Source organism: Genypterus blacodes, unplaced genomic scaffold (genome assembly GCF_046128005.1).
Source record: "Genypterus blacodes isolate CSIRO-AG114 ecotype Tasmania unplaced genomic scaffold, CSIRO-AGI_Gbla_v1 ptg000067l_1, whole genome shotgun sequence".
Classification (NCBI taxonomy): domain Eukaryota; kingdom Metazoa; phylum Chordata; class Actinopteri; order Ophidiiformes; family Ophidiidae; genus Genypterus; species Genypterus blacodes.
The window spans coordinates 2,978,618-2,992,776 of record NW_027466879.1 but is presented as its reverse complement, the minus strand read 5'-3'; the positions used below and the strand labels follow the sequence as shown (position 1 = coordinate 2,992,776).

General features: G+C 42.4%; 1 protein-coding gene across 1 annotated transcript; it reads right to left on the bottom strand.

Annotated features, from left to right (window-relative positions):
* Nucleotides 1-3,284: 3,284 nt before the first annotated feature.
* gas2b (growth arrest-specific 2b) lies at nucleotides 3,285-10,956 on the bottom strand. The gene is given in 7 exon segments (XM_076156134.1): nucleotides 3,285-3,585; nucleotides 7,532-7,639; nucleotides 7,735-8,254; nucleotides 8,370-8,433; nucleotides 9,807-9,934; nucleotides 10,034-10,169; nucleotides 10,721-10,956. Coding segments are annotated over 7 exon segments (1,392 nt in total). The 5' UTR covers nucleotides 10,944-10,956; the 3' UTR covers nucleotides 3,285-3,372.
* Nucleotides 10,957-14,159: the final 3,203 nt, after the last annotated feature.

Sequence of the window (14,159 nt, the reverse complement as noted above, 5' to 3'; positions counted from 1 at the left end):
TCATTCAATCTGCCGTTACTGCACTGGAGATCTGGAGTCGTTCGCTCACAAAGAGTGAAACAAGAAACCGAAGTTTGGCATTCTCTATTGTTTACCCTCAATTGACTGTTGCAACTTCAGTGTTCCCACTAAAAACAAAAGTAAAACCTGTATTTCCAATTAGTATCTATTCCACATTGTGGCCACATTGGCAGAGGGCCACTGTGTCACCCTGTGTTGACCTTAAACAAGCTCTGTCATAGCTGAAACAATGAGCCGAGTGTTTCCTTTGTGTTTTTATTGAAGTGAAAGAGAAGCAAATGGAATATACTGTATGTGATTACTGTTGATTTGTTTTGGGTACATTTAGTAAAAGCTTACAGCATCTTTCATGGCATTTATCAGAAATCAGCATGTCATCCTTACAGTTTGCATACTTGTATCACACAAGTGTATCATGAGTATGTAGGAAGTTTTAAAATATAGATTTATTATAGGATAATCTACCAGAAGACTGACTCATGACAAGCTGCTTCATGCTCCAGTACTTATGATTTAGGGTCGCAATCGCTTCCAAATACGGTGCCTAAAAGTTTTTGTCTCAGTTTAAAAACTAGAGGGGCCACCAATGATATTTGTAATTATGTTTATAGATTTTCAATGTTAAACAGTCGTATTTAAAATGTTGTGAGTCCAAGACCCAACTTTACCCTTTGACAGTGTGTGATTCAACTGATGATTACTCATCACTAACAGTCAATTGTATAATCATCAATGTTTTATTCCCGGTCCGTGAGCCTCTTATTTTGAAATCCACTATATATTCATGATACATAAATATTCCATCCATGTGTGATGAAGCTTTTATAAATGTGGATTGTCTGAGACGAGTCCTGACGTGTGAATTGATTTACTAAGAAAAAGTGTTATGATGTGTGTTGACAACATGTGTGTGTGACATCAGTCCTGTCCCATCAACATCAGCTCCACATGAAGCTCCTGCTCTCTCAAGGTTGAATACCGGATCTGGATCGGAACTGGAATTTTTGCACTTTCCTGGCTCTCCCAAAAGTCCTTTAAACTGAAGTCTGATCTCGCGTCAACAGTGTTGTTGGTGTACAGTTCATGTTTACAAGGCCAGATATAGGAGCAAAAACGATGATGAAATCAGAAGCCTGTTGTGTCATTTACTAAGGGGCGATTGAGTTTGGGTTTGGTTGTCGCTGGCCCAGAGTTCATGTTTAAGAATTCAAGTATTCCCTGTTTTTTTCTCAATGAGTATCTGATTCTGTGCAGTACGTCTCTGCATCCCCTCATTAATGTAGGCCTGTGCAACTAGGGTACAAATGAATTACATGTGTTGTGTGTGTGATTACATGCTTGAAAAAGAATAACACCTGTGTTGTCCCAACATTTTTAATTGCACAAACTTTCAAAAGAAACTCAAATAAATACTTTTAGGAATGACCAGCAAGCGCAGCATAACAGTATGTAAGTTATGCCAGTAGGTCCACTTCAAACAAAGGTCGTGTCAAAACACTACAAACCCCACGCTCACAGTGCGTCACACTCTCTGTCTGTCAGTGCAAACTGCTCACGCGCTGCTGATTTCTTAGTATTGGTAAGGGCCAGCCCTGGTTTTGACAACATTGCGAGACTGGGAAACGTTGGTCAAGGATCTTATTGTGAAAATATTTATGCCAGTTACGAGGTCAAGAATGAAAATATAGTTGCCATAGACACTAATTTATATCTATGGATGTTACATTGACAGCCGAGTCAGTGTATTTTCTGATGTCCTTACAGAATGCAATGCTGTTTGGTGTTTTGGTTTTATACTATGATTGCATTATGAATTCCCATGCAGAGTGAGATACAGTAATAGTATTACTGTAAGCCGTAAAGCCGACAGTGTATACGTACATGGTGCGAGTAATTGTGTTATTAGGACTGAGGCACAGCTGCACACAGGTCTGTTTTTTGTATATTTGTGGTGGGATAATGTTAAGTTTTTTCCAGTAGTGCTAAATTAATAACGTGCCACCACTACACCTGTGCAGGAACTATTGAGAAAACATATATTAGTCCTATATTTATCCCCCCTGAACGTAAACTGCAGTTTCAGGGGGATGCATGAGATTACACAACAACACAAGTCAGGATTTCAAAACACAGATTTGCTTATTGATTTGAGTTGATTGAAAGATTACAAAGATAATCAAAGAAATGAGAAATAAGGAAATCAGCACAATGTAACCGTGTATTTAACAGTGTAGTAATTTCCCCCCCTCAAATGGTAATGTCTCGTGTTTCATGAGGAACATAGAAATGTACAATGAGAACCGCCATGTTAAAATGCCACCATTTACAGTGGCACCTGTTTAAGTAGCACAGCTATTGTTTTCTACAAGTCATTTATACTGTTTCAATCCACTACGGATGTTATGTGGGGACTAAAAAGACATTACAGTCTTGCATGATCGCATTACAGTTAGTTTCTTTCAATAACTCGTGTCCATTTTTAATTAATTTATTTTACTTAAATAAAACATGTAATTATATGTTGTGGTGACTTTTAATCTTTGTTTTTTTTTCTATCATGCTGCAGTTGTGTATTTTACCTGGGTGTCACTTGGTCATGAGAAGGAGTGCCTGATTCTTTGTCAATGTTTATAATTACTGTATTACTTATTCTGTAATAGATTAATTATGAGTCATAAGAGTTTGAAGGAGAACATTCAGTACTAAAGGAAATCTCAGCTGATTTGAGCAGCTCAATTCTGCAGCCCTTAGGAATCATAGACGAGGCTCAGCATTTTGTCACTGAGGACATAGTGCCATCTAGTGGTGAGACCTGGGCAGAGACGCACAGCGACAGGCAGGTGGTGTTTTCATCCATAGTATAGTGAAGGATATTGACAAAAACATACAAATAATAATACGTTATATACTACACTAACGTGTTGTATTTATATTTCAAATGTTTATTTTCAACAGAAACAGTAAGGCTTTGTCCAGTAGAATACAAATATCACTGTATACATCTAAAAGTAACTATGTGTAGATCTTTAAGAACAAACATATTACTCAGTATAGCAGTATGAAGCTTAATTATCCAAAATACAAGAGCTGAAACAAAGATATCACAAAAACTACCAGGATACTAAAATAATATTAGAATGTAAAAAACCAAAACCTTCCTTCAAAAAACAAATCACCCTAAAAGACACAAAACATGCACACTACAGCTTCATTGCCTTGTTATTGCAATAGATCATACATTTGTTTCACATCAAAGACAGGCAAGTATCTTAAATCTGATTCATCTTAAACCTGAGGTAAAAATGGATTTTCATGTTGCATCACTGAGCTTCGAGAGTTTGGTTGAGTTGATCACTTCTTGCTCCGGTAATGAGCTCCGACCACCATGTAGCTGTCAGGTGAGATGTTGTGAGATGAGCTGGGCGACTTGGCTTTGGCCCGACAGCCCCTGACCTCCGGCCTGCCCACAGGTCCTCCTCTGCAGGGGTCGTGTTTCTGCAGGTAGCTTAGGAACGTCTCCCAGCCGCCCCCGACACGAACCATCACATGACGCTCGTTCAACATCTGCAAAGTCCACAGTACGAAAATCAAAGTATGAATACATTGTCTGACTGACGTATTGCTAGGATATTTATGAATTCTCAATTATAATCAGTGCTGATTCAGTGCACCCCCAAACACACACCCCAATCTAATATTTACAAGCTTGCCTGTGCAGCAGTGGCTATGAAAGGCAAATGATCTCTAGGAGAGCTTTGTTAAAATCTCATTAAAGCAAATGAAAACGTCGCCTCATGATACCAGCTGAGCACACAGGATGGATTAATCCACGTATGTGTATGCATGCACACACACATGCATTCATACACAAGATCACACTCACACGCCCACACACAAGCCAGGCAATAATGCCTCCTTAAAGATTGCTTTGGCCGGTCTATCTGGACCCAGTAGTTGTGAGGTGGTCAGTGTTAGCTGAGTCCTGTACCACATCCTTCACTCTCACATCTTCACACTCAAGATTCAACTGATAATCCACTGCTGCCATGACAACCTCTGCCATAATATAAAGCTGACAAACATGAAAGGAGAAATTGAGATGAGTTCTGTGCAGACCTTCAACTCCCTGGAGACGTTCATATTCCCAGAGGGCCTTGCGCAGCCATTCGTTGCCCTGTCACCACTGGCCCACCCCCTCGTGCCTTATCGCCAATAAACCCTTCATTACAGAGCCATTAAGAACGTGATAATACAAGCCCATCTACCCACCTTATATCTCCCCACCCCCTCTCCCCCCTGCTGCTCACTATGCATGATACAGTGTTAGACTGACACATTTATAAGATCTAAATTCAATGGTACATGCACGGACACGTGCACGGCACACAGGCACACACAGAGTAATACACAGAGGAGAGCCCAGACATGCTGTGTCTCAGGTGTCAGACGGCAGATTAAAATGTAAAGGTTGACAGGGGTCAAGTCTGACATCCTAAATAAACTGCTCTCAGGTCAGACTGGGGATGAATAACAAGCTGACTGCTGTTTAAGGAACACTGAACGCTTTCCTCTGTATCCTTACACTGTCTGTTTTTGTGTTAAGGTTAGTGTGATTTGATGAATGATTTTATTTATGTCTATATTAATGTTATGTGAAAGAGCAGGCAGCTGTTTTCAACCCAAATGTTACTGGGAACTGAGTAAAAATAGACCTTAGACACTAAAATAGTCTTTCTGGGTTGTAATGTTCTACACAAGCCCTCTTTGTCAAACAGACTCCTTTATTTCTGGACTGTTTGCCCCTCCCCCACCCGTCTGCATACAAGTGTGCCCTGTCTGCAGCCTGTAAGCTACCGTCTGGACTCCCCTGTGTCCTCCTTGGCAGCTCCATTGATTCCCTCTTTCCATTCCTGCTGAAAGATGCATGAGGGTACTTAAGGAGTCATTCAAATACCCACCAGTAGGAGGCAGGCTTTAGCCACCGCAACGCTTCAAAATACCTGATAGGGACTTGATAAAGTCCAATATTACAGGATGTTGGCACATGTGTATGCACGCTGTGTGTTTGTAGTTCAAAAGTTATCAATCTGTTCACTATTACATCATATTCTTTATGTTATTTTGAAAGGTTTTATCAGTGGTGTTTCAGGCCTGCCTTAGTATTTGGGATTATTTCTTCTTTCTTAAACTACAAAGAAGACAGTGTCTTCCTCAACCACATGTGAGTGAGGTGGACAGGAAAGTGTTCTCCCAGGAAGAAAAAATATGTCATCCATGTTCACTCTTTAGTTTCCTTTTGTATGCAGCAAGATAACAGAAACGTATGTGTGATATTGTGAGACGTCTGAATGTCTTCCTTCCCATTGACAGTCAGACGGTGTCCCTGCTACAAAACTGAAGCATAGACTAATTGGGTGCACAGAAGAAAGAAAAGCCTTCCTCTTTTAACACCAAAGAATGGCGGAGCACTTCAGGGCCAGCATGATTGAAAAATCTCCAAAGGGACTAAGGGAGGGAACGCTGTGGTAGAGAGTGCACGTGTGTGTGTGAGGAGGGGCAGCCATACTCAGCCACTCATTAACAAGATGTCAGATTAAATCCCTCACTAATGACTTTGTCTGTGTAATCAATAGTATCTGCTCTTTAAAAAGGTCTGCACACACTGAATGGTAAACTCTCCTAGGAGCAGTGCAAGGGTTATCAAGGTATGATAATTGAGGTTTATGGCGGATTTCCCCTCCGCACACGCAGGCAGTGATGGGAGCCGTAATGGAGGGAGTGAGGGTGTGATAGGCTGCAGTGCTGTATTCATACAGAAGTATGTAGGCTTGTCAATGGCTTTGAGGAATTGAAAAGGAGCACTGCAAACACTGGCTGCAAACTAGTAATTACTGGAAAGAAACGCATGAGACAGCGTTACGGTTAAAACACCTTCTTTGCAAGGCTGAGGTGAAGGTGCTGCATAGAGACGGCAAACACAAACAACAAAAATCACATACTGAGTGTTTCTACGGTCATTCAAATACTGGATAGGTGGAAAATGGGCTCCTCAGGACTGGACATCATTCTGGAAATGATTCCATCAGTTCTGACATGTTTCTCATTCTGTAAGTTTCAGTCCACACTTGTTTAACAGTGCCTAAAGTAATGGAGAGTTTTACTATTTAGCTCACAGATATGTGCATAAACCAGGCATACTGTAAATCAAATCACCACAAAAATGAATTAAATCCTCTTTGTTATATTCTGGAGATCACTGTGTTCTGCTGGACTCGAGTTTAAAGTAATCACTTGCATTGCTTATTGTATTCTATTGCTGCAGCTGTATTTGGTGGTTTTAGGACATGTTGTTACTTAAACATGTCATCTGTCAGCTGGAGAGCAGAGCTGATGGTGCTGTAGTTAATGGTGCCTTCAATACAAATGAACAAAACATTCAGTAGTCTTAATATAACCCAGTATGCTTACTCAAGTATCAGTGACAAGAGCTGATCTCCACACTGACTGATCAGCTGGAGCATATTTGACTTCTAATAACTCTCTAAGTCTTCTTTGTTGTGATTTGAATGCAGGACTTGAACTTCGTCACTGATGTGTGACATTTACTCCTGATCCCAACCAGCCAATGTGAGTGGAAGGATTTGAACAGATCAAATCTACATCCAGTAAGTATCTGGAAGGCATGTGTGCTGTAATACAGTGAGAAAATAGATCCTGGTGTCAGTGTGTCACAATAACAACTATAGGATGTGGATCTGACTTAAGCTAATTTAAATGATTAAACATTGTTAGGTTGAGTGTTAAAGATACATACAGAGAATGGGGCATTGCTGTATTAGAGATCAACCTCTCCCCACACAGACAGACTCATACTTGGATCCCAGGTGCGCTGCCATTTGATCTGCACCATACGACCGTCATATCTTGGCAAATCAGTCTGAAAGAGACATGTTTGTTTTCCCCCTCAAAAGGTTTGAACTCTTTGCTAAAGGTCTATGTACTGAATAAAATCATCACCAGCCTACTCTTATCCTGACCACTGGTTGCCAAGCAACGCTGGCTCCCTGAAGGCCACTCCTGGAGCCTTTGTACAGAGCCATACTGGTGGAGCGCGACTCAGAGAAGCTGAAAGACACCGTGTCCCTCCCAAATCACTCACTTTGGTGATGCATGTATGTGTTACTGACACGTTTGCTGATTATGAGTCATGAGCCATTTCACACCTCACGTCTTATTACTGGTGTATTATAACCCAGATGAAGCCTCATAGATTTGGACAAAGACTTTCTGTAATTCATATCACGCAGTGTGTATTATCAAATCATCTAAAGTTTTGTATTACTACAGCTTTATCCTTTTTCATTTGACCCAGCTAGTTCCAGAATTTATAAGCTTGACAAATGTGAACATCTGGTGAAGTAGGTTGAAGTTAAAGTTCTGTGCACAACATAAGTAAATGTTTGCAGTAATATGTCGTGTCAGATTGTTACATGTGCAGTCTAATACATACCCGTATATACAGGACCTTCTCCCCCACACGGTAGCAACCTTTAGGCTGCTTCTCTACTGGGAACCTGCTGGGACAGCTGCAGGGGGGATCCTCAATAATGTTTCTCACCTGAAACAGGATAGACAAGCAGAAGACACATATGAACATGTACACATAGATCTTATACCTGTGAAAACTGAATTCAGCAGAGCTACAGTACGTACAATATCATCCAATATGTTGGTGGTGGCAGTGCTTTTCCGGCTTGTGGTTTTGCTTGAGTGACGAGTCAGAGGTCTGGGTGAGCGATAGGAGGCTGGGGATGGGATGGGGGTTGTAGTTGTGGAACCGTTGGTGGTTAGTGTGGGAGAAGAGACAGTGGACACTAAGGGTGGGCTTGGTGAGGGTGGAGCTGATGTAGACGTGTTAGAGGTGCTGGGTGAAGGAAACACAGGGGTTTGTGTTGAGGTTGTAGTTGTACAAAGGGACTGGGGGGAGCATGACGTCACTGGGGTTGTGGCCGATGGAAGATCAGGGAAGAGTGAGGTTGTAAGTGGTTCAGACAGACAGGTTGTGCTTGAAGTCTGCAGCGTCGGAGGGAAGGACGAGGCGGGTTGTGATGGTGAACACAGTGACGCAGGAGGAAAGAAGGAGAAAGTGTAAGGGGATGAAGGAGAGAGCCCAGCCTCCTCCCTCTCTATCTCTCTCTCCAGCTTCACCAGCCCTGGTGGCTCGACTCCATACCTGACAGACGAGTGGCAGAAGAACATATCATATGAGTAAATTACATGTTAAAAGCTAGATCAACATAAAACAAGAGCAGAAAATGGTGCTCTGATACGGATCTTAACTTTGTTACCTGGCTGCCACCCGTCCCAGCTCCATCAGGCACAGACACACCTCCCGAGGCTGCTTGTGGAGGACTTCAGATAGAACATCCATACAGCACAAACAAAGAGGGGTAAAGGTTGTAAAAACATGGCTCATCTTAGAGGGAAGATGTTTCCGGAGATAAATAGCGTCTCCTCAGACAAGAATTTCACAACACAGATTTGGAGAGGGACTCTGCACTGCTGTGTTTGAAGCTGAAGCAGGATTCCTGTGGGCTCCAGACACCCAGCTGAGGGCATGTGGGTAAAGCCTCTACAGCCTCTGATCAACTTTAAGATCAACTGTGCTGCTATGCTGATGACACAATTCTGCACTGTTACACATATTCTATATAAATCTACCAAAATAAAATACAAATACACTAGATGTCTATCACTCAGCTCCACTCTGTGCTGTGTTTGACGTTTGCTGGCCGTAATGAAATGAGGTTAAATGGTTCTTGGAGGGGATTTAAAATAAATGAATGAATGAAAGCTATGTAGAAATGTGAAAAGCCAGTGTAGACAATATGAAAGAGCAGAAGAGAAAATAGATTCATGAATGAAATGAAGTGTGATGATCATAAAGTGTAAGATCAATCATTACTATCACAGTAGAAGTTTTATTTTCATTCACCTGCAATTGACAGCCAGCATTACATCATAGTCTGCAGCAAGAAAACGAGAGAGAGGAGAGAAGAAAGCAGAAGAATCATCCGTGCTTTCATGATGCACAGACATTAAAATTGAAGCCTGTCAAAGTAAAGCAGGTTTACTTTCCCCGTCACTCAATTAGTCAAGAGAAGTAGGTAAGTCAGCCCCAGGGAGGAAACGCATTGTTGACAGGGATTAAACTGCACATTATCTTTCTCACGCATCTGCCGCCGTGCAGAGACATGCCCGAGCAAAGAAGAGCAAAGAAAAGGCTTCATTTAATATCACAGAAACAGGTCAACATCCAAACTGTGAGCCGCCTGCTAATCCTCAGGCGCACAGGGCATCAATCACAGAGGAGGTGTTAGGGGGAAAGGGATCAAAGGACTCCCTAAGTGACATGATAGCATCACATGTCTCAACTTTTCTCTGGTTTGCCCTCGCAATCTAATACTTTTTAGGTATTAAGCCGAACAATAGCCCAACAACACACAATGCCGTGGTTGTTGCATCTATTTCATAGCCGGAGGGTCAGAATGAGACAGGAAGGCTACAGCGATGGAGAGATTAGACTAATGAGGATAACAAATGAAAGAGATTAGACACATGAAGGGCATGATACTCTCAGACAACAAGTGGAATAACATCAGATTACTCCCTGGAATGCAAGCGCAACAAAACAAACCTCTATGAAATGTCTACAAACTTTACTTTGTACTTTTAAAGGCCGGTTGAGGGCAGAACTCAGGGTCGACTCTCAGGCTTTAACTCACCCAAATCTTCCGACTCAAACAGATAACTCTCATCCAGCCCGATCTTCCGACACCAATACAGGAAGTTGGCAGTGTTGTCTCTGGCAAAAAATGATCCAGAACTAGCATCAGGTCGCCAATGGATCACTCTGCGTGTGAAGGGCTGCACGGTGGTTCAGGATACAGAGAGGAACTTTATATAGAAGTAGTATATAGAACTTAAAAAGCAGTTTGAGCATTTTGTGAGCTTTGTGTGTGTGTGCTGTTGTTATACCTTGCCACTGCTGGCTTGGATCATTTTCTCCTGGAGCATCTGTGCCAGCTGACAGAGAAGAACCCCATTATCCAGCCTCTCCATCAGAGAGTCTGCTGTCACGTCCACATCTGTGAGGAGAACACACATACACACACACTGATATGATCCAATGGCAAATACAATTAACAATGAGCATGTTTACATTTTGATCCCAGTATTTCTCTGTCTCTTGAACGGAGGAATGCAGGAAGAAGGCAGCCATGTTTCCCTTCATGTCTCTTTTCATCCAAAGTGCCACTTCTATCATTTTTCTGATTCCACTCTTACAAACTCTGTGACCCACTAATTGTGTCGACATATCTAAGTGTTTTCTTGTTTTTTGTTCTCATGTTCCAGACTTCCACGTGTTGTGACATGAGCAAAGCTTTAATGTTCCCCTCAGTAAAATAAGAATAACACACTTCCCTCCCTGCAGACGCCTCTCAGGGATTTGGTCTATTGAGTGGTTTAATGTGCTCGTCTGCTTCGTTTGACTTTAGCTTCTTCACCTGGACTCAAAATAAAAGAATATACTGAGCTACAGACTGAACTATCACATTAATCAGGCCCTGGTTTCTTTTCTGCAGATCTCCAAAGTTGTTTCTGTTACCATAGAGGCTAAACAGAGGAAAGGACTGACCCATGATGGTGCTCAGCCAGAGGGCCAGGTCCTCTTTCATGGGCAGCAGGCTGGCGTCATGGCGGTACGGCAGCCACTGGTTGTACTCTTGTGGGCTGGCGAGGCCCGGCCCAGAGTTTCTGCACCTCTGGCCGGGAAGACAGTTCATCCCGAGTCCCGTCAGGTGTCTGGGGCTCAGAGGAGCGTCCAGGCTGCTGCTCATCCCTCCCTCGTCAGTGTCCATGCTTCGCCTCCTGTCGTCTCTGATGGACCACAGTGAAGAAAATCGTGTATTTACTGACATTTTGATCTAAATCCATCACATAGATGCATATTCTCATGTTCAATGTTCATGGTTTAGTGCTCTTTGCTTGAATGTGTGATCTTCATAGCAGATTGACTGAGAGGACTGAGGCCAATCATTGCAATCGTGAGACATTTAAGAATGTTGTGGTTATTAGATCTGTTGCATGATGGTTTTAGAGGGAAATTACGAGAAACACAAATATCCTGAAGCCAAATTCAGCAATCCCCACTCCCAATAAACACAACCAAACCACACACAGTCATTTGTCAAAAGGCTGATTGACGGCTGGAGCTTAATAAGACGTCCAGCTCCAGCCCAGAGTCAGAGTCGAGCTCCAGGTGCCGCTGCATGGCTCATTTGTCCTGTTCCCTGCTCGGCTCCATCATAAAGCTCAGCCCCATGCAGAGACATGCTCCCACTGCCAGTAATCCTCACTGCTAATCAGCTGGAATTAAGACAACAGCACACACACTGGCTCACTGCAGAGGAGAATGTGGTCCAGACAGGTTTAGTTTGCGGGTCAGTCGCTGATGAGTATCTTTAAAGGTTGATCGTAAAGAGAAACAAGCTGATAAGGTGACTTGTTAGGATATTTAGATATTGATCTTATTCTTGGAAAGAACCAGAGTGTGTCAGTCATCTATCCAGACCTAGAGATTTTTCTGTACTCCTGTTCCTGTGGTGTGTGTGTGTGTGTGTGTGTGCAGTATGTATGTCAGTGGACTGTGGGTTCACACTATGTGCATAAAGCATGTAACCTAAAATAAACAACATCCAGTGATCGATGTGAAGACGTTGTAGACATATGGTCCTGGGTTAACGCTGTGAAAAGGCTCTTTTGTAAACACATCATGCAGACTTGGGATAGAGACGAGGTGTATAGGAGGGGGGGCGGGGGGGCTGGTTTACAGGTTGACCAGCAGGGCATGAGAGCCTCTGTCTCTGACAAAACATCCAGGTGCTACATTCACATCTCTGCTACAGGACGCCTCTGCTGGGAAGTGAAGGCAAAGGTCAGCCACTGGCCGAGCTCTCAGACACTAGGAGCCTTTATACTCCTACAGAGATGAGTGTCCGTGTCTGTAAACACACACACGGGGGCTGGGGGGGGGGGAATGTGCACACACACTTACACACAAGCATGCATTGAAGTTTCTATTCCAAATGATTTGCTTTTGATGTCTCCACAGTTTGAGGATTTGCTCCATAGCCTTTAATTGTGTTCCATATTAGCCACCTGGGAATCCAAATAAAAGCCTTAGGAGGAAACAGCTACAATTACACACAAGCACGCTGGGAAATATGTGCAGAATCATGGCTCTGAGTTGAAGCGTTGGTGTAAAAAGCTGACAGTGTGTATGAGATGACAGACTGATGGATGATTGGTGGCATGTGGTGTTTAGAAAAGAATTCCTCCTGTATGTATCTGACGGGTAAACACCTCAACCTCACAGCTAGCTAACGTTCTGTTTCTTGAAAGTCACAGGCGCTTTTCTGGTGTTTGCTTTGGAAAATGAGTCCAAGAAGCACGATGGCCACTGAGCCAAACCATCTGCTCAGTCAGAATCTGTGTCATTGGTGTTACAAACTCTGTTAAGAATAGAGTTTGCTTTTCACTGCTGCACATTTCTTCATCTTTAAAGTCAACGTGCACTCACAGTGTCCATTTACTAAACTGGTTCAAGCGTGAAGGTGCAGTAGATGTCCGACAGCAGCGCTTGCAGCAGGATCGTTGCGTCAAAGACCTGCAGTCTCAGGTGTCGGTTGGACGTTTGTAGCATTTAAAAAGATGTAACGCAAAACGAGGCGGTGAATGGATCTGATTGTTAAGCTGAGGCGTAGGGTTCAACTCTCACCTTCCTTTCCTTTAGCTACTCTTCAGCAAATAAACTTCACACTAACACAGGATGGAAAACTCAGTGGCCTGCTGGTGTTTCTGCTCCCTGAACAGCCGAGTCTCGCTGAGAAGCTCCAATGAAAAACCATAACATAGAACTTTGGCAGCTGAGATAGAAAACATTTTTGTTCCTCCCTTCACTGACTTATGTGAAGGTTGATCAAATAAACAGAGATCACCTCCACACAGTCTGACGTAAAGCTCAGGGCTCAGAAACATTGTTGGAGAACTCATTCTGCCCACGACTGCCCACACACACACACACACACACACACACACACACACACACACACACACACACACACACACACACACACACACACACACACACATACACACACATCAATTAGATATGGGATCAATCATTTATTTGGATTTGATTCACAAACTTTTTTCCGTGATCATTTACTTTCTTTACTTCACACACACACACACATACACACACATCAATTAGATATGGGATCAATCATTTATTTGGATTTGATTCACAAACTTTTTCCGTGATCATTTACTTCCTTTACTTCACTTACTAACTCAACTTTTCCTTTCTCATCCTGTTTTTTCTTCCTTTGATTCTGTATTCAATCAAATGTTTGGAGAGCACTTTGAGAGTTCCATCCATCGTGAGAAAAGTTCTATACATATAAAAATGAACTGACTCTCACATTGAAACTTCCATTGATATCACACAAGTAAAATAAGGACAATATACAACATAATACACAATAAATAAAGGAATATACAGTACTTTGTATAAATATATAAACTTTTATCCAGTGACTAACCCTGCCATGTAATAATGTAAGACTTTAGAGAAACACTTCAACACATTAATCTTACCACACTTTTATGATAGCATGAGACCATCATCATCATCACCATCATCATCATCATCAATATATGTTAGCGTATACAATCCTTAACTACAACAAACATAATGTACATCTTAACTTATACAATATGAAATATGTGTACAAATACTTACAGATCTCAATCAGTGAGTTGAGCAGGATTCTTTCCTTTTCCCCGTATTTCCACACTAAAATGTTTTTCGGTCTCATACAGATGCACAGACATGCATCACTTACAGCCAGATGTTCATCGCCACATGTAAATACACACAGTGTGTAACACAGGAGCCCAGCAGCGTGTCACCCTGAAACACACACACACACACACACACACACACACACACACCAACTGCAAGTGTGTGGTGTCTTGTTACACCAGAGGAGCCAGTGAGGATCCTTCAGACG